Source organism: Zingiber officinale, chromosome 5B (assembly GCF_018446385.1).
Source record: "Zingiber officinale cultivar Zhangliang chromosome 5B, Zo_v1.1, whole genome shotgun sequence".
In the NCBI taxonomy this organism is placed as follows: domain Eukaryota; kingdom Viridiplantae; phylum Streptophyta; class Magnoliopsida; order Zingiberales; family Zingiberaceae; genus Zingiber; species Zingiber officinale.
In genome coordinates, this window is record NC_055995.1 from 108640872 (window position 1) to 108662319 (window position 21448).

General features: G+C 34.8%; 1 protein-coding gene across 1 annotated transcript; it reads right to left on the reverse strand.

Moving 5' to 3' along the window:
* Positions 1 to 242: 242 nt before the first annotated feature.
* On the reverse strand, positions 243 to 5674 carry LOC121985312 (probable polygalacturonase At1g80170). Its single transcript, XM_042538677.1, has 9 exons — positions 5404 to 5674; positions 4568 to 4696; positions 3400 to 3570; positions 3299 to 3319; positions 2484 to 2691; positions 2045 to 2126; positions 1852 to 1960; positions 1616 to 1732; positions 243 to 874 (listed from the first exon to the last, which is right to left on the reverse strand). Exons 1-9 carry the CDS (start codon positions 5665 to 5667, stop codon positions 575 to 577), a joined length of 1401 nt encoding a protein of 466 aa, XP_042394611.1. The 5' UTR covers positions 5668 to 5674; the 3' UTR covers positions 243 to 574.
* Positions 5675 to 21448: the final 15774 nt, after the last annotated feature.

The window sequence follows — 21448 nt, forward strand, 5'->3', positions numbered from 1 at the left end:
CCAGCTCCCAGAAGGGAGCCCGTGTCCATGCTGTTTCCTTTTCAAGCACAGATTTTGTTAGCAACGCACCATAGCAGGAGAGGAAATACTAATTAAGGCAACTGAGCATTTGATCATCTCTTCTGAGTTGCAAACGTGTCTGTATTAGTAAAATGAGATAGAATAGATTCAGTATCGTTCAATCAGCGAGACAATGATTTTCAGCATCGATCAATCAGTTCCATCAGTTTTGATATGAAGTATAATTCTGCAGTATATGGTCGCAGTGTGTTTCCAAACACAGTACAAGAAGCATTTCTGAGAAAAACTGTAACCATACAAATTCAATTTTAAAGTAAGGACAACCAGTGATTATAAAGTCCGGAAGCATTCATATACATAATGCTAGGACACACACTACAAATCCTTTTCACAAGCTATTCTATTTCTGCTACTCGAGTATATTTTAGTTTCTTAGTTGATTGTGTAGACAAGCTTATATAATAGCTTAAAAAGGCTTTATCACTTCTTTAAGAACCCTAGCAGCATGCAGGAATCTCATCTTGATTACTGTCTTGAGAAAGACATGTGAAGTTCATAGCTCTGTGTGGGTAGGAATAGGATCATGCTTCTGCTTCTGGTTATCTTCCTGAGTTCCACCACAGCTAGAAGACTTCAGGCAATCTGCTTTAGGCAGCACAACCCCATAATCAAATCCAATCGCACAATTGCAGAAGGTTTCTGCTGTGCCATTCTCTCTCTCCAAGTTGATGTTGTTCAGTACAATGTTGCTGCAAGGTACAGTATCGCTGCATGCAAATTTCATCGCATTAGGACTTCTGGACGTCCCTCTTATGTTTCTATAGATGACTTGACTTATCTTCACAGCTGATGTCTGAAAAGATAAAGAAATTATACATATATACACACTTGATTTTGAATTTAGCAAGCTAATGTTACTGGATGTAGAGAAAAAAATTCAACTACAAATCCTAGTTTGTTATCAATAGAACTAAACATCCTTGTCAAACTTTGGATAACTTGAGAAGTCATTTAATTAACTGTATAATCAGGATATTGAAATTGTTTCATTTAGGAAATTAAAATCGCCAAATGATATTACTACTAGAGTGATTATGATAACTAGACTGACTTATCATCCTCCAAACTAAAAGTTCAGAACTATCTAAATGATCAAACTTCTACACCACTAATACAATATCAGAAGAATAATGCCACAAGTATCTGCTGTTAATGTTGATAAACTAAAGGATTAACCAAGGTACGCACACATTTATGAATAAATTAAACAATATGCTTTTATGAAAAATTATGAGCTTGGAAACATGCATTCTTACAATGTTGACAAGCATTATTGAACCAATTTCTTCATGTCCTTATATGCATATTATGTTCAAAACTACTTAATCAAGCTGTGTTAGAAAATAGCTAATCAGAGCTACTTAAGTGCAAGATCTGTAGTTTTGTAGTACTACTGATATGATTATTCTTTGCTTTTAAGTCCAAGAGACTACATAGCTGCCGAAAATGCTACAGCCAAGTGTTGAAAATCATTCTCTCTTCATTTGAATTTTTTCTAATGCACAAAACTGTAAAATAGAAAAAAGCTTCTTACATGATTCATGCAAGTGGTTGGTGAATCACAGTAGAACTGGTCTATGATTATTGGATTCTCAACATCAATCATCTCCACGTTTTCAAAGCGTACTGCCTTAACATATCCTGATCCTCCCTGTACAAAAATATCACATATTTCAATCAACTTTCCAGAGTATCCATGTCCTTTCTAGGTAACCTTTATTTGAAGAAAAAGGTGACACTGAACATCAAGGAAGTTTCAAAGGTACTTACTTGCCAGGTCTTTATTCTTACACCATTTTTAGTGCCAGTAAGTTTTGCCATGTCCAAGACAACACCTGTAACTATGCCTGTTGAATTGTCCTTCCCAAGGCTTCCTATGCTAACAAAGGCATTCAACAGAAAGAAATCACATTGTTCTTACAAACATGCAGATGATTCTTAAAATGCCTGATACTTGAGGTACCTGATTCCATGCCCTGGCCCACATTGAATGCTTTTCATCTTGATATTTTTGCTGGCGTTCACAATTGAAATACAATCATCCCCTATTTGACCAATAGAATGATCAATAGTAAGTGCATTATCCTACATGTACTTCACTGTTCTTTTCTTCTCTAAAACCACCACAATGATAGTGACGTTTCATAAGCATTTTTTGTCAAAAAATGTCGTACAGAATACTCTTCTTTCCTCTATCTCTTCATTAATTTTCTCATTGAATAAACAAGATATATAATTGATCTTCAATGAGTTTGACATTTAGAAATATTTGTTTTGTCTCTTATTCTTCTCCTTAGTAAACCTTTCTCAATAACTCCTCAAGAAACAAAAATGAATACAAATATGCCTGTTACTTCTGAAGGATGATTAATGTACATCTATTTCATATATTAGTCATGTACCTGTTCCAATGTGGCAATTCTGGATGGCAACGTTAGTTGAATCAGTAATGTGAATACCATCTGTATTGGGGCTATCTGATGGGGCGTTTATGTGCACTCCAGATATTCTTATGGCTTCAGAACGGGATATTGTGAAGTGCATCTGCTGAGCAAACTGGATAGTGAGGTCTTTCACCCTTATCCCAGAGCTTGAATCAATTGTAACTGCCTGTAACATCAGCAATTATCAATATGATAAACAAGTACACAAATGTATCTTTTTACGGAAGTTAGCAAAATGAACTTGTTTGTCACATTTTCATAGTCGTCAAAGAAAGCATTGCTAAATATTTTTCCCAGCATGGGCCATGACAAGACTTGCAATGAATATCATGAATTAAAATTCATGATATTGTTTGCCTTGTTGATGGTATTTCTAAAATGTTACCATATCACAATTTTTTTTTCTTGTATTACTAATTTGAAAATTTTGAAATGTATAAATGATAATTAGTTTGTGTAGTTCAATTGCAAGCATAATTAAGTTGGGATGTTAAAGATATCCTGAACTGAAGATTCCCAAAACACATACTCCATAACCCACTCATTGCTGCCTAAAGGTTGATCAATCATTCATCAGAATCTGACTTGAAAATAGTAAAGGTATTGAGGAATACGGTAAACCATTTAACCTCTAGTGAGTTTTTGATGAAAACATCTTGGTCGACAAGACCCTTGGCCAATAAAAGGCTTTACTAACAATATATGTCCTAGGTCTGCATCTTATTTTGATGAAATACCAAGCTAGTAAATATTTGCATACACATAAATCTTACCGTAGGAGCCCCTTTGCATGGCTGCAAATAGAGAAAAAACTTAAATGAGATTTGAGGATAAAGTAAAAGACAAAATATTCAGACATATTAGATATTCATACATTTTTTTTGTTGATTTTGCAGGAAGCGGCCCACCATTTGCTACCAGAACCATCAATTATGCCACCTCCCTGAAACTTGACTCCATTTAGCTTCGAGAAAGAAAGCCAAATTTTTGAGTATTTGGGATTCCAATCATCGGGCTCTTCTGGTGCTACTATTATCCCACTCACCTGATCAATTATATATATGCCATGATATCTCAGGCAGATAAGTTGTACGTCATACATTTTAAATGACTTTAGAAATAAAAGTTAATTGTTCATACAGCATGATAGAAATTACAAAAACAAAAAGTCTATGTTTTGGAAATTCACATCATCATCATCAAGCCATGCTTGTCACAACTATTTGGAGTTAGCTACACGAATCTTATCCCTTCATTAAACTCTATGCAATTATATTAGAAATATTAAAATTTATTAAGCTATGTTTATTTCCTGGATTATTGCTTTCTTTTGTCCCTTTCTATCTTATATATCTTCCACTCTAGTTGATTCTACTCTTTTAACGATATAATTTATGTCGCCTTTGGACATAACAAGACGATGTCAACATATTTTCACTTTTGATCATCTATTGAAGCTACACCCAATTGTTCTTGAATATTAATGTTTTTTCCTTTATCCTATCTACTAAATCCACATATTTATTTTAGCATCGTGTTGACTCTTAACAGCTCAACACAAACATCCATAAAGTATGGTGTGTCATACCACAATTATATATAAAATTTTACTTTTAGCGCAAGGGAACATGATGATGACATGACTCCAAAAGCTCCTCTTGATTTAGACCACCTACTCTTTATCACATTAATAAAAATTTCATCAATATCTCTTTTACAAGGAACAATAGTCCTAAGATATCTAAAGCTCTTAGTTACATGAATTTTAAGTCCATCCATCTTTATTATTTCATTAATTTTTTTTCTTGTTACTAAACTATATTGTTTCATCATCAATTTAGTTTTAGTCCTATTATCTTAAAACCTTCAGTTTTTAAAATTTTTCTCTACAATTTAACATGTGAATATAATCGATTAACAGGTTTATCGTAAATATGTTTGGTTAGTTCATCTAGTACCATTCAGTACTAATGTGAAAATATAGACTTAAGTATAATATTATGTATGCCTTGCCAGGTGCCAAATAGAAGTAGAATTAGTACCTGGATAATTAGATTTCTCTCACAAGGTCCTACAAATTTTGTGGCATTAACCTTATAACGACGGTTCTCTGGCACTAGGAAAACTGCATCCTTCAAAGAGCATGCCTCATCCCAAGCATTTTGAAATGCCTAGCATAAGTTTTAGAAATAAAAAGGAAATTAAATGCAAGGAAACCGAATCAATGGTGCAACAATCAAATAATATTATATTATGCTAGAACAGTAGAGGGACTTCCAAAATCAGTTGCACCGAATATCACTGAGTCTTGAAATCTGCAGAATTCAAAGTGAAAATATAGTTGCTGAAGCGCTGAACCTACAATTTCTATAACCCATTAATGAAAATCTTTAACCACATTGGGAAATGAATTTAGCCGGACAAATCTATCAAGCAGATGCTATGTTAATATGATAGATCTCTCACAATTTTTTTTTTTTTTGTAATAGTGACAATATGTGCATAAACAAGTTTGAAAATGACCTTTTAAATTGGTTAGTTACTAAAATCTAGAAAATTATTGGAAATATTCATAGAGCCGTGTGAACTTATGCCAAATGATAGAGAAAATAGCAGCATTAAACATCAAATTAGATAGTGGTGACTTTAAACAGTTTCAATTATTAAGAAGTTCCTATGAGAAGTATAAATTATAGATGCATTCCAATGATAAAAATAGATTTCCAAAAATGATGCAAACTAAGTATGTAGAATGCTCAAAAAATAGAATAAAAATGTCCAGTTTTTGCCCCAGAATATATCAACCGGATGTCAAAGTAGTTTTTCCAGCGAAAGATGCTAATGCAAGAACTAGTTTTACTAGCTGGTGCAGCTCCACCTGAGTGTCATCTGCTACTCCATCACCAACAGCTCCAAAGCTATCAACGTTCACAGGAATGCGTGCCCCCTTTTCACTTTTGAGCATCAGAAATGAATCCATTTCATCCTGAAGTTCTCCTCCATATTCCTGCTCTTCTTCTCCATAACCATCAAACCAAAGGTTGGTGCTCTGAGGAGAGGAACTCTCCTCTCCGCTACAGCTCACATTTATTATCAACAAAGGAATAATTAGAAGAGTAAATAAGCCTAGTATTTTCTCCATGCTCTCAGGAATTTGATCGGCAATTCAAACCACGCAATAAATAACTGGAGTTTAGTGGTCTAATATAAACCAAGAGACCATACGAGGCAAAAAGAGAAAGTTACTTTAAAGAAAAAAGGCAAACCATGGAAGAGCTCTCATGCCTTCACAGTAGAAAAAAATCTTGGCTTGGCTTCGAAGGTTGGAAGACAATCATGATGGCGGTCTCCTTGTGACTTGAAGTATAAGAGAATTAGCTGCTGACATTCCACGCCTGAAATGTATGCTTTACTCCTCCTCCACCACCTCCTGCTCCAGGATAAGCAAAGATCCATGATATGTTTTCCCGGTAATAATGGGATACAGGTGTGGTTTCCTCTTGCACCACTTTTTGGCGTCAATCGTAGATTCATAGCCACAGCTGTCATGGCTTCCTTCTTCTTTACTCCAGTACCTTGCGATGGAGGAGTATAAGGCGGCGGCAGATGGTTGGGGGCTTGAGGTGTCGTCGGAAAAGATGTCGGTGGCGATGAACCAAAGGAGCGGCAGGCGGCAGGCGGCAGCGCAAACGAATGGCACAGTCGACGCCATAGGAACTCCGACACCACGCATTTCGTGCCCTAATGGAAGAGTGTGTAAGATGAAGTAGACGAAGAGGAGAGACGGCGGAAAAGCCGCGCTTCCGATGCGCCATGTCAGAGTGAATGTTGATCAGTGTTTAAGACGAAGGGTCAATTTTGGGTTTCCAAGTTAGTCCCAACCGCCTGAAACCTGACTCAACCTCCGAACAGTGTGCAAGCTTAATGGTCCAATTGATAGAAAACATATACTATGTATTTATAGTTGTAAATAATTTAAAGAATAGATATATAAATTGGAAAAAACAATACATTTGCTAAATAATTTTTAGAATAGAGGTTGAAGCAAGTTAAATAATTATATTAGCATTAATTTTTATGTCTTTGCGTACTCTTTAACATAAAATGCAAAGATATACCTTCATTGTTTATTTTTTTAATTAAAAAAAAATCATCTGAGCCAATTATTTATCCCTCCTCTTTTCCTAGGGGGAAAAAATGATTATGCTTATTTTAGACTTTTTCATTATTCATTCTTAGATTGATTATGTGAACGGAGATAATTGACCCCTTATCTTAAAGTTATCATCCTTTAATCAATTGAGCACTCCTGGGACATTATTCATCCTTCCTCCAATTGAGGTCAAGTGGATTATAGATTTGTGTGAAGCCCTAGGGTTACGGTGCAGTGGAGGGGTGCCAAGTTATCACCCAAATATCTACGATTCGATCCCTAACTACTGTGTATTTGTATGAATTTTTCCTTATGGGGGCACAACCACAGGATGCTAAGCTTTTGGGTCGCCTGTTGCGAGCGCTTCCCGATTTACTCTAACAGTAGGTGAGAAACTTCCTTAGGGTCGAGTCGGTCTCCCTAAGTTTGGTGTTACATGGTTCAATTTTTTTTACCTAGGGCTACAATGCAGCGAGAGGGTGTCAAGTTATCACCCATGTACCCGCGGTTTGATCCCTAGTTATGATGCATTTGTAAGTACCTCATGGTAGTTTTGATGTAATCAACCAAGTCAAGTTAGGTCTTGTTATCTTTTGATGTCTTATGTCTAAGTGTACAGGAACTTAGGAGCACAGGAAGTGAGCGAAAAATGTAATTAACGAGAAGAATGACATGGGAGAGAGTCGACGGGCTCGGTGCGTCCGAAGGACAAGGTGCTGCGGAAGAGTATGCTAGCAGACGAGAAGGAACCTGTGGTGTTTCCGAGAGACGAGAAGCCGAAGCAGAAAATTACTCGAGAATGTCAGAATATGGGTTCGGGTGAGCCCTATTCCAGATGGTCGAGATCACCCAAGCGAGCTGAGCCGGAGTGGAAACCTGGACAGAAAGTTAACCTTAAGTTGACTTTGGTTCTGTCGCCTAGAGCTATTCCGGGTGCCCAAACCAGTTTGGTGCCATCCGGGGTGCCTCGACCTCTTCGGTGTTGTGGATCAGATCAGCAAGGGTCCGGGCGCCCGAAGTGGATTCGAGCGCCCGGAGCGGGTTCGCGTGCTCGGAGCGAGATAAAATTTTATCCCTCACCCATTGCGTAGTCGTTTGCGAGAAGATGAGATTTGCCACTTGGGGGTGCCCAGACCTTGCCATGTTAGCAAACAGTCGTTTTCAGTTAGTGGATTATAAATATAGCCCTGGTCTTCTCCTTTTCGAGTAACACACTTTGTACTTCCAATATTCTTTCTGTCTTTCATTTCCGAGCATCATTTTTGTGTACAAGGTTTCTCCGCCTCCGACGTTTTGTTCGAGAAGGAGATTTTTCTATTGATCCCACTTTTCTTAGAATAGCAATCTTCTGATTACAAACCAAATAAAAATTTGTATGTCTCGTAACTTTTTTTAATTCCTTTATATTTTGTTTAAGTGTATAATTGAAAAAATCCTATTGGTTGAGAAAGGTGTTTGATGTTTTATATTGTGTAGGGTAATTCACTCCCTCTTATCGGCCATAAGGGATCTACAATTGGTATCAGAGCTCAATCACTTCAGAAGAATTAACTGTCGAATAAAGCACAAAAGACGATGACTGGAACAATCATCCACCCACGAAAGTTCGAAGGAGACTTTGTACACTGGAAGAAGAAAATGGAGGTTTATTTCAAAACTGATTTTGATATATTTCTTATCTTAAAAAATGGTTTTGTAGTACCTACCGACATCAACGACGAGTTAAAGAAAGAAGAAAGCTGGACAAAGAAGGAACAAACTACGTTTATGGCCAATAGGAAAGCGGAATTTCATCTGCTAAGTGTGCTGCCATCACAAGAGGTAAATATAATCGAAGTCTACAAGTTTGCAAAAGACCTCTGGAAAAAATTCTTGGAGCTTCACGAAGGATCCTCCGAAGCCAAGCTTGTTAGAAGAGATCTTCTTCAAAATCAACTGACGAATCTGCGACTAAAGGAAGGCGAAATAGTTCCTCAACTGCACGCCAAACTAAAGGAGCTAGTCACCGAACTCACGAATCTCGGAGAAAAGGAAACCAACCGAGTTTGCTAAGGTATGCGCTTAACGTTTTTCCTAGAATACCTGAATGGTCAACTCTAGTAGATGCATATCACATCTCTAGAGATTTAGAGGTAAGTAATTTAAAAGAGCTATTTTCTACATTTGAAATTCATGAGTCTAGATGTGCAGATCCAAAGAAGAAGCCAAAGTAAAATATTGCATTAAAGACAAAAATGGACAAACCAGACTCTGAAACATCTCTCAATGATGATGAAACGACATTCATGGTAAGGAAGTTTAAAAGATTTTTTAAAGCTAATAAATTCATTCAAGTGCATGCCAAAAGAAGAAAAAGGAAAGTGAAGTGTTATTATTGCAATGAAGAAGGGCATGTCAAAGATAATTGCCCAAAACTGAAGAATAAGGACAAAAGATCGACTCAAAAAAAAACACAAGAACCTAAAAGTAACATGGGACGAAAAGTCATCAGAATCAAAGATTGAAGCCTACGTCGGACTTGCGCTTATGGCAAGTCAATAAGAAGATGATGAAGCAAGCTCATCCGAGAAGAGCATAAAGGGCATCGAAGAAGGGGGAGCAATGTTAGAAGGAAACATCATTACAGGGGAAGCTTTAGATAAAAGGATCGACGAGGTAAGTCAGGTATGGTCTCTACCTCCTGACCAACTTTATAAGTTCATTAAAATATTATCCAAAAATTCCTATCAATTAGAAAATGACAATAAAAAAGTATTAATAGAAAATAAAGAGCTAAAAGGAACTTTAGCAAAATCATGCCGGCTAGAAGATTTCGAAAAAATAAAAATACAAAATACAAAATTGAAAGAACAAATAGAAAATTTCAAGAATTTTACATGTTCGAATTTTATTACTTTTAGAAATTATCAAGTACTTAATTGGTATTTTAGATATAATAAGGGCTAAATTAGAAAATTATCACCAAAATATGTTTCAAAAAATTTCTAATTAATCCAATAGGTAGGAACCTATATTGGGTTCTAAATCATGTTTAAATTAAATTTGTATGCATGTCTTACTTTTAATTTGATTTAATATTATTTTTTATTAGAATTGTCTAAATAAATTGTGTAGTTAATTTCTAGTTGAAATAAATTCGATCTTAATTTTTTCGATAAAGAAGAGTTCATTACTTCTTTGTAGAAAAAATTTTAAATTTTTTTGACAGTTGAATTATTTTTTATGATTTTTTTTAAAAAAAATTATATTTTTTCAATGTAAAAATATTTTTCAGAGTTATTTTTGTAAACTTTATTTTTATGTGAAAATTTATCATGTTCTCTATCCAAGAAAATATTTTCATATTTATTTTACCATTATTGAATTTTCTATGAATTTTTTATAAAAATACTAATTTTAATATTCAAAATTCTTGAAGGTTTAATTTTTAATTTTTTTTTTACAAAAATACTTGCTCTATTACATTCTTAAAAAAAATTTATAAGATATTTTGAGCTTAGAAAATATTTGTAAGTATTTTTTTTAAGAAACTACATCTTGGCGTAGAAACTAATCTATTACCGCTTAAATTATTTTTAATTTTTGAAAAAAAATTATCACAGCTTTGGCCTGTTTAACTGCTATAAAAGTTTTTAGAAATTTCAAATAATTTTTTTAAAAAATTGCCTTATAAATCATAAAAGTTCATATTTTCAAAATTTAAGAGTTCATAATTTTTTCGGATTCTTAGTAAATTTTCTCCTTAGAAATTATTTGAGATTTATTTTAAATTTATTTTTCAAGATTTCCTCTACTTTTAATGTGATTAAAGGGGAAGAATTAGAGATTAAGTCTAAGGGGAGAGTACATTTTTTTAAATGTTATTATATACTTATTATTTTAATGTTATTTGTTTTGATTTACCCTAACTTAACTTGGATTACACACATAAAAAAAGGAAGATATTATAAATGCCCCGTGGTAGTTTTGATGCGATAAATCAAGTCAAGTTAAGTTTTTTTATCTTTTAATGCCTTGTGTTTAAGTGTGAAGGAATTTTGGAGTATATGAAGTCGAGAGAAAGACGCAGCTAGCGAGAAAGATGACACGGGAGAGAGTTAAATGGCTCGGTGCTTCTGATAGATGAGGTGCTGCGAAAGAGTACGCTGACAGACAAGAAGGAAAGATGCAACATTTCCGAGGGATGAGAAGACGGAATGGAAGATTGCTCGAGAAGACCGAAAAAGGAGTTCGAGTAAGCCCTATTTTGGATGGTTGAAATCACCCAAACAAACAGAGCTATAACGAAAGCCCAGACAGAAATTCAACCTTGAGTTCACTCTAGTCCGGGCGCTCGGACCAGTTTGGTATCATCTGGGGCGCCTTGACCTCTTCGGCGTTGTGGATCAGATCAACAATGGTCTGGGCGCCCGGAGTAGGATAAAATTTTATCCTGCACCTAGTGCGTAGCCGTTTGTGAGAAGATGAGATTTGCCACATCGGGGGCACCCGAAGAGGGTTTGGGCACTCGGACTGTGCCACGTCAACAAACGGTTGTTTTCGACCAGTGGACTATAAATAGAGCCCTAGTCTTTTCCTTTTCGAATGACATACTTTGTACTTCAAGTATTCTTTTTGTCTTTCATTTTTGAGTGTCATTTTCGTGTACGAGGCTTTTTCGCCTTCAACGTTTTGTTCGAGAAGGAGATTTTTCTACTAAGTTGACTTTCTTTGGAATATCAATCCTCTGATTGCAAATCAAGTAAAAATTTGTGTGTCTCGTACATTTCTTTAATTCCTTTATATTTTGTTTAAGTGTGTAATTAAAAAGGCCCTATTCATTGAGAAAGGTGTTTGCTGTTTTATATTGTGCAAGGCAATTCACTCTCCTCTTATCGGCCGCAAGGGACTTACAACATTTGTGGGGTTTTTTCTCCAAATGGTACGTGCAACCACGAAATGCTGGGTTTCTGGGCCGCTGACCGTGAGCACTTCTTGATTTACCCTGGCGATTAGTGAAAAACTTCTACAAGGTAGGTTGGTCACCCCAGATTCAGTATTACCTGCTTTAATATTTTCAAGTGGATCATAGATGATTGTATAACTAGTATAAAGCCTCCATTTCAAAATACTATTTCAAGAGTACGACAAGCACGCTAGGGAGGGGAATACATGTAAATAAAATGATTTTTTATCATTTGATAATTGCTTAGTAAGAACACACATTAAGTAGTATATAAAGAAAGATGAACATGATTATTTTCTTGGTTCACAACCTCTAGGGTGTTGCACCCAAAGCTTATGTGTTGGAATTAAGAAGATGAAAGGGTACCCTTTCTCCTTCATCTTCTAGCTCATTTAATTCTTCCTCTAATATATATGTGTCCAAGCCAAAGAAGAAAAGGGGGCTTGCGGGTTCTTGCTGTGTGCAAGGTTTGTGCAAAGTCTAAGAGAAAGTGTTTGCCCCGTACATGAAAGGTCTCTGTGCAAGATTTGTCCGTGTACACAAGATTGTAAGAGGAGAACATCCATTAGAGAGGGATTTAGCTCATGGAATCTTGAAGAGCTTTCTGATTCGTTTATGATCGTTCTTTCAACGTCAAGTTATTCTTTGATATCTTCTCCGAACATCACTATGAGTTTTTTTTCATTTTTGTATGAAAAGTGAAGATCAAGATCTACTACGGGAGATCACTGTGAGTTTTACAATTTTTATATTTATGTATTTTTCATGCTTTAGAACTATCAACATTGGTATCAGAGTATTGCCTTAGTTCTAAGAATGCATGATGAATCTTTTTGCTTGCTATATGATCTCTTACCGTGAAAGCATAAAGATCACAAATATAGATCTATGCATGTAGGCAGTGTACATGTAGATCTATTAAATTGAAATGCCTAAAATGATAAGCCAAGAAATTTGTGCAAATATACCTTAGATTTGTTCGAATGGAATGCACATGTTTATCCCCAAAGAAATCATTGACGGAGCTGCCATCAAAAGGGAAGATTGCGAATGTGTCGCGATTTACCATCATCGCTGAACCCCGAGCCTAACAGCATATAACCACGAAGTTTGTCTCTGTTTTTGATCCGTGTATGATCAGGGGGGGTAGTCCTTCGATTATGGGTCGACGAATGAAATGGAGGTGATAGCGGCGGAGAAGAACAGAAAGGGGTGAGGTTTAGCATAAGTAAAGAAAACGAAAAGAATCCAAGAGTTTTTTTTTTTGTTTTCTCTACCTACATGCAAACAAAAATAAATGATTGTTAGCGTTTCTTTTATAAATGAAGGTAACACATGTAAAAAAAATATATTAGTTTTTGTTAATTAATATATGTTACAATTAATTGGAAATAAGGTTCAATTAATTGGAATTGAACTTTATACAATAACATTTCAATTAATTAGGCTTTGGGCTTGGATTCAAAGCACGATTGGGCCAAATTTGATCATGGGTAATAATGGGTTTAGTTCACTTGAACTGGATCGAGTTTAGTTCAAACCATTGGTTGGTTTAACCAATATTTGGTCTAAATCAATCCAGTTTGATTTCTAGATTGAATAAAATGAACCGGTTTGATTAAATAGGTCCCAACTAATCAAATTGGGATGAGTTTAATTTTTTTTGTTAGACTTATATTGGATCTAGTTCACTGAACTGGACTGACCATGTTGGTTTAATTTAATCAGACAATTATAGTTCAAAATAGGCACCAATTTAGTTCAAACCATTAGTTCGTTTAAACAAACTAATTTGATCCAAATCAGAATCAATTTGGGTTGATTATTGGGCTTGGACCAAATAAAATCAAATGACCAGATTTATTTTATTGGATCAAATTTGATCAAATATATTAGATTTGTTCTAATAGGTCAGACTTAAACTACTGGAATTGATTTGATCAAATGGACTAGAGTTTGATCAATAAGTCTGAGATTGGCTTAAATGGACTTAGATTAAACAATAACAGAATATAGATAAGATATCCTAGTCCAATTAGATTAGCTCTAATAAGGACAATGGACAAAGCTCAAGATCTGGATTCTCAATTGACTGATCAAATGGGTCAGTCTATTTAGACTCATGAAAATCAAGAAGATTTATTTTTCTTGATTAATAATATTTGTTCTATGCCTGTATAAATTGAATTAAGCCGGTTTTATACTAACTTATTTAATTTCAATTTATAGATGAGACGGATGATTACCAGTCCTGGAAACTCAAACAAGAAGAGTTTCTAATCCTGGATAATTACAGGATCTGGACGTTTGATTCATTTACTACCGAAGAATCTAAAGGTGGTAGTACACCAGATATAGAGGCTCTCCGAAGGGAGAATCTTATATACATAATTGTGTGTGGAACTACTTCACCATGAGTTCCTAGAGAAAGATCTTGAAGAATTTGAGAAGAACCCAGAGGAGAATTCTAAAGAATTTGAGGAGGATTCTGAAGAAGTTTTGATGATAGATCAAATTAAAAATCTTAAAATTGGTCTATCTAAGATTGCCTTAAATGAGTCCAGATTAAAGGAGATTATATTAGCCACTGCACTAGTGTTTATCCTAGTGGGAGTGGCGTTAGCCTATCTAGTTTGTTAGAGTTATGTTATTATTACTGTCATTATGTATGAACAGTATTAGTCCATTTAGTTCATGTCAGTTTGCTATATGTTAACAATATGCAGTATGTTTATGTGAATGATATGTTCATTTATATGCTAATTGCTCTACATGATACATGATAAATGATTAGTTTATTTTATTAAATGATTAGTTTATTTAATTAAAGAAATCACAATAGAATAATAATTAGTTCATTTGTTGGAATGTATGTAATAGTATTGATCAATGTTGATTTGATTGGATCATACAAATGATGAGTGGAAAAGTAGTTATCACTTGATTTGGTAAACAAACTCAAATTAACATTTAGTTAATCATAAATTACATGCATATGAATTACACTGAATACTAAATAATATATTTGTTTATGTTAGATCATGGCAAATAAGAACATCATAGCTAGATTTAATAACATCGAGAAATTATATGAGGATAATTACAAAATCTAGTAGCTCAAGATATAATATGTTCTTGAGGAAAAAGAAGTTCTTGAGGCTATAAAATAGGTTATGAAAGAACTTGTAGATGGTCCCACTGCACAAAACAGACAAGATCTTGAATCTTATAAGGCATGGAAGAAGAAGGATTCCACTGCTAAGGGAATATTGATTAGTTCAATGGTGGTGACCTAGTTTTTGAATATGAATCATATCTTACAGCTTATGCAGTATGGGTAGCCCTTAAGGAGAAATACAATGGAGTAAGTTTGAGCAAGTTTCGACAGTTGATGATTAAGTTTGACAGCTATAAGAAGCATCCAAATCTTTCAATGGTTTAATACCTCAGGAAGATGTCGAACATGATTCGGGAGCTTAAACTGCTGGTCATGAGTTGACTGATGAACAATAGATTCAAGCAATTATTCATTCCCTTCTAGGTTTTAGGGAGACCATGAAGTAGACCCTAACTCACAGTGAGAGTATTAAGACTTTCATTAACGTCTCACTCCGTGTAAAATTGGAGGCGGAGAGAGTTGAATCCGCAAGGATTTCTTGACTGACCTATGTGCTATTGGTTCTATTGGATCATCTAGATCCAAGAAAAAGAAATGGTTCAAGAAGAGGAAGGGAAATAAGAAAGAAGTTACTATTGTGGGACAAGGCCAAATCAAGAAGAAAGAAAAGAAGATCAGATTAAAATAATGCAAGTGTGTCTTCTTTTCCTGAGCATTTTGTTACTAGCTCAATATTGTTAGCTGATTCTTATCCTTTGTAGATTATACATTCGGGAGCAACCAACCATGTAGCTCGGGAATGAGTTACATTTATAGAGTATCGACAGGTACTAACTAGCAACAAATGGATCTATGTAGGAAACAATGCAAGAGTTAAAGTCAAAGAAGTTAACACTTGCAAACTCAACCTTCGTGGTGGCAATATTTTTCTTCTACATAATGTCCTGCATACTCCTTAAATTCAATGAAATTTTATTTTCATTACAGGTCTTCTTGATTTAGGATATTATATTAATTTTTATAGCAGAGTGTTGAACTTAAGATTGACTCAGTGTTAATCGGATATGTTTTTTTTTTATCAAATAATTTTATGGTTCTTAATGTAAAACCAACTGTCAATTGTACTATTAAGGGTTATTTTTTAAATATTACTTTAACTAGTAAGATATAACTAATGAGGTTTGACATGTTAGATTAGGACACATAGGACAAGAACGTATAAATCGATTGGCTAGAAAGGGTCTATTGGACACTCGGGCTAAGATTTACTTGTCTATATGTAAGTATTGTCTTGTTGAAAAATAACTAGGAAATCATTTGGTAAGACTATAAGAGCTAAATTATCATTGTAATTAATTCATTCGGATATTTGTTGTCCAATGAATTTGAATGCTAGACATAGAACTTCCTATTTTATTAGATTTATTGATGATTTCTTTCATTTTGGTTATGTATATTTGATTTCTCATAAATCGAAAGCATCATATTGCTTTAATCGTTATTTGAACAAGATTGAGAATCAATTGGAACATAAGGTTAAAACCTTATGTACTGATCGTAAAAGAGAATATTTGTCTGATTAGTTCAAGATAATATATAATAATTAAGGGATTATTAGAAATCTAACAATCCTAGGAACTCTACAGTAAAATGAGGTTGTCGAAAGAAGAAATATAACTCTTCTAGATATGGTTAGGTCTATGATGACGCAGAGTAATTTGTCGATCTCCTATTGGAGAGATGCATTATTAGTTGCGGCCTATATACTTAACAAAGTGCATTCAAAGTCAGTTCCATCCACCCCATATGAATATTGGATAGGCAAAAAATCAGATTAAGTAATCTGAGACCTTGTGGGTCAACTGCTTATGTTCATGATAGTTCTCACACGTATGAAAAACTGAGATCTAGGGGTAATAAATATATCTTTATTAGATATCATGAGACCTCCAAAGATTATATTTTCATATGTGAGCAACTAGATGGAACCTTCTCCGAAATAGATTCGTGAGATGCGACTTTTCTCGAAATAGAGTTCTCAACTAGAGGTAATGTTGATAAAAGTGTTCATTTTTTAGGAGGATGAGATATTATCAACAAGAAAGGTGTCAAAAGAGATGCCTGAGTCTAGTCTATGTGAGTGCTTTGCCAAATCATAAGTTGACTTCTCAACAACCCAACTTACGAAGAAGTATTTGTAAAATTAAACCTCAAAAATAGTTTGATATTAAAAATAAAGGCATTAATAACACTCTTAGTTGACGCAATGAACCTCGAATGGTTAAGGAAGCATTAGGATGCTCAGTTAGAGAAAAAAATATTAGTTGTAATGGATGAGAAAATGGAGTCAATAAAAAAGAATTAAGTTTGGGATTTAGTCGATCTTCCTTTGGGCCAAAGGGCTAATGGGAATAAGTTGATTCTTGAAATCAAGAGGAAAGTAGATGGATCGATTAATCAATACAAAGATCAACTAGTTGTAAAAAGATATACCTAAATGAAGGATATTATTTTTGAAAAGAAGCTGAGTACATCTTAAGAGTGAAGTTCATGAAAGATCGATCAAAAAGACTTTTAAGTTATCTTAAGAGGCTTATATCGCTAAGATGCTACAATACTTTAATATGTCGGATTGCAACATTGTATTCCAAAACTCCTGAAGAATAGCCAAAATAAAGTTAATACCATATGCCCATTTTATTGGTAGTTTGATGTACACTTTCTTGTGTACTCGTCCTGATATAAGCTATGGTGTTGGCTTGGTTAGACATTTCTAGTTAAATCCAAGATCGAGATACAGGAAAGCAGTGAAGAGGATATTAAAATACCTTAAAATGACAACAGATTATGTATCTGTTTTTAAGGATCTAAGATAAGCCAGAGTGACTACATAAATATAGATTGGCTAGGAGACTTTGATGACAAAAAATCCACATCTGGCTATACCTTCTAACCGAATGGTGGCGCCATCTCATGGAATTGCAAGAAGTAGGCTTATGTAGCCTTATCTACAATGGAAGTTGTATGACTTGGCTTGTGTAGCCTTGTCGATAATAGAAGCTTGCTAGGCTTGTGTAGCCTTATTGACAATGGAAGTTATGTGGCTTGTGCATCAGTTGTGCAAGAATCTGTCTAGTTGAAAAAGTTCCTGAAGCATTTGAAGATTGCTGAGGACAGCGAGAGTTCTTTTACAGTGTACTATGACAGTCAAGCTGAGGATCCCAAATATCACAGCAAAGGCAAGTATATAGAATTAAGTATAATTTTGTAAGGAAAATTATGGATAAGAAAATGATAATTCTTGAGTATATCCCTGCACATACTATGCTTGCAGATCCTTTTACTAAGTCATTGATTAAAGAGTCATTTCAAGGATATGGGAAGTCTTTGTGACTTCGTAAAATGTAGCATGTTGTAAAATGTAATGATTTATTTAGTGTATATGTTATTATATTTTGATTAAAGTCTCGATGAACATGTTGACAGGTTGGGATTAATCTACTCATATGAGCAATCATCTCTATTTGTTAAGTATAAATTGTAACACCCACGAAATTATAAGATAGGTATATGAATATTATTTTTCCTTAGAGCATAGAAATGAAAAGAATAAGAGAAAAGGGAAAATAAAAACAAGAATATAGAATAAGAAGAGGTGAGGTCAAGGATTGAACCTTGAACCTCCCACAAATGATGGAGATAAATTGATGCATGATAACCACTAGGATAAGGAGTAATATTGGATGGAAAGGATTGAAAAATTTAATTAAAGGTGAGAAGGAAATAAAAGCAAACTAAACAAAAGAGCAAGAGAAAACCAAGTGGCTTACCTTCTTTTCCTCTTGGTTAAGAAAAGGAGCAAGCAAAAGAGGAATTTCCTACTTCCCTCCCTCTCTCAATTTTCATGGGAATTAAAGGAATGATGGAGAAGAAGGGTTGAGGGAATGAATGAAGACATGTTTCATTGAACAAAGGAATAAATAGATTTGGGAGAAGAAAAACAAGAGAGTAAATCCTTTTCTTTCTTCCTCCTTCCTTCTTTATTCCTCACCGAACCAAGAACCTTTCCCTCTCCTCATTCTAATAGCTAAGTTAAGTTCTTCTCCAAGAAAACTAATTTCCGTGAAGAAGCCTTCAAGTTCTAGCCCTTCCAAGCAAAAGAAACAAAAGGAGGTACAAGAAGAAGAAGCTTTCTCCTTCCTTGGCACTTAGAATACTTTTCTCTCTAAGGAAAACCACAAGCGAAAGGATGTAAGTTTCCCTCACCTGTGGTACAATAGCTTTTGTGTGTTCTATGAAGATTCAGTTACATAAAAATCTAAGAAAACCTCATGAAGAATTTCGGCCAAGATAAGACCAAAGGAAGGACCTAGGGAATGTAAAGATCTAAATTTCGACATGCTCGATATGTTTCTTGTAACATGTATTTTATGGTAGGGATTTATTTCATGTTACTATGCTAGAATGTTTAGTTAGAACTTAGATTCATGATCCTAGACTTTCGGCCAAGCATGAACAAAAGGATTAGGTAAGCTTAAGCCTCAAACTAAAACATGCTCCTTTGTTCTTATGATAGGTGCCCTATGATAATGGTATCGTTAACATTTTCTCCTACTAGTTATGTTGTTTGGAACTTTATTTTCAGGCTCATAAATATTCGGCCATGGTAGAACTAAGGGCCTAGGAGAGTGTTAATTTAAAACTAAGCATGCCATGATTTCCCTAAGATAAGATATGAAGTTATTATGATATGCCCATGATTGTATGTTGAGTTGAACTTTATTTCATGTCTATGAAGGTTCGGCCATATTTAGATTTGAGGCCTAGGAGAGTTTAAAACAAGTCTAAGATGCTCATGACCTTCTTGATGAAATGATATGAAACTAACTTAATGTTCTTATGTTTGTTTGTTGCATGAAAATTTGGTTACATGCCTTACAACTTTCGGCCACACAAGGTTTTAAGACCTAGGAAACTTAGAACCTAACTCAACTATGCTCATGTTGTTCCTTGAAATATTTGCTATGAAAGTTGTTTAAGGTTCTCATGCTTTTAGGATACTTGAATCCTAGCTTTAAGTCCTACAAGTTTCGACCATATCATGTTTAAGGGCCTAGGAAACTTAGAACCTAACTCAACTATGCTCATGTTGTTCCTTGAAATATTTGCTATGAAAGTTGTTTAAGGTTCTCATGCTTTTAGGACACTTGAACCCTAGCTTTAAGTCCTACAAGTTTCGGCCATATCATGTTTAAGGGCCTAGGAAACTTAGAACCTAACTCAACTATGCTCATGTTGTTCCTTGAAATATTTGCTATGAAAGTTGTTTAAGGTTCTCATGCTTTTAGGACACTTGAACCCTAACTTTAAGTCCTACAAGTTTCGGCCATATCATGTTTAAGGGCCTAGGAAACTTAGAACCTAACTCAACTATGCTCATGTTGTCCTTGAAATAATTGCTATGAAGTTGTTTAGGGTTCACAAGCTTGAATGATAATTTTTAAGCCAATGTATGTTTGATAAGTTTCGGCCATGATAAGTTGTAAGCTTAAGAAATCTAGAACTCTACCTAAACTTGCTCATGGTGTTTTCTTATGGTATAGGAAATGATACTTATTTAGGGTTCACATGTTGGTATGGAGTTTTTACCTAAAACCCAATCTATATGTTTCGGCCACTATAAGACATTAGGGTTAGAAATCTAATTATGTTTCCCATGTATCTTATATGCCATGTTTATGAGATTGCTATGCTTCTATGTTTAATTATGCACACTTATGATCTATACATGATGGAAACCCTTATGCTATGCTGTGTGTTATTTATGATGAGCTGTGTGCCCAATTTACGCATGATATATGTGATGAGCTGTGTGCCCAAGTTTACATGCTATTTATGATGAGCTGTGTGCCCAAACTATGCATGTATTTATGATGTGCTGTGTGCCCAAAGTTTACATACCATTATGATGAGCTGTGTGCCCAAAATTCTATATGGTATGATATGATAAGAAATACGATGTGCAAGAAATGATAAGAACCATGATATGATATGCATGACATGCTACTTTACTTTATATGGCTTGTACCAAGGGTGTGCTCCATAAGCGCCCCGGGGTCGATGGACTAAGAAACGGGCCTCGTTAGGGATGGGCTCCTAAGTGCCCCTAGGTCGATGGACTAAGAAACGGGCCTAGTATGTATGCATTGTAGGGTTCAAGACTTGCTACCTTGGACCTACATGGGACGCGCGCATTTATGTATGTGGTACAAGCCGGGGCCCTAACCATGTTATGATTATGTTTAAGTATGTAAGTAAAAAGTTTTTCAAAGGACATGCTGCATATATTATTGCATGAATCATGTTTTTGAAAGTCATCTCGCATAACACATTATGATTATGTTACGATATATCATGATGCCTATGATTATGTTATGTTATGTTAGGAGGAACCTTATGATTATGTTATGATATGTTATGATCATGATTATGTTATGCTAGAATGCACTTTATGACTTTATTAGGATATGCCATGATACCATATGATTATGTTAAGATATGATGCTTCTATACATGATATGATGAGTTATCTTTATGCTTTATGCCTTGAAGCTTTATTTATGCTATACGGTTTTTGTGAGTAGGAAAGGATCTTACTGAGCCTTGAGTGCTCACAGCTTACTTTCCTTGTACCACAGATAAGGGCA

Coding starts and splice junctions, on each gene's coding strand:
- LOC121985312 (XM_042538677.1), bottom strand. CDS start 5,667: ATGGAGAAAATACTAGGCTTATTTACTCTTCTAATTATTCCTTTGTTG. Junction 2,692..3,298: donor CATGCAAAGGGGCTCCTACG/GTAAGATTTATG, acceptor CTGATGTTACAG/GCAGTTACAATTGATTCAAG. Junction 2,127..2,483: donor GAATTGCCACATTGGAACAG/GTACATGACTAA, acceptor TTGGTCAAATAG/GGGATGATTGTATTTCAATT.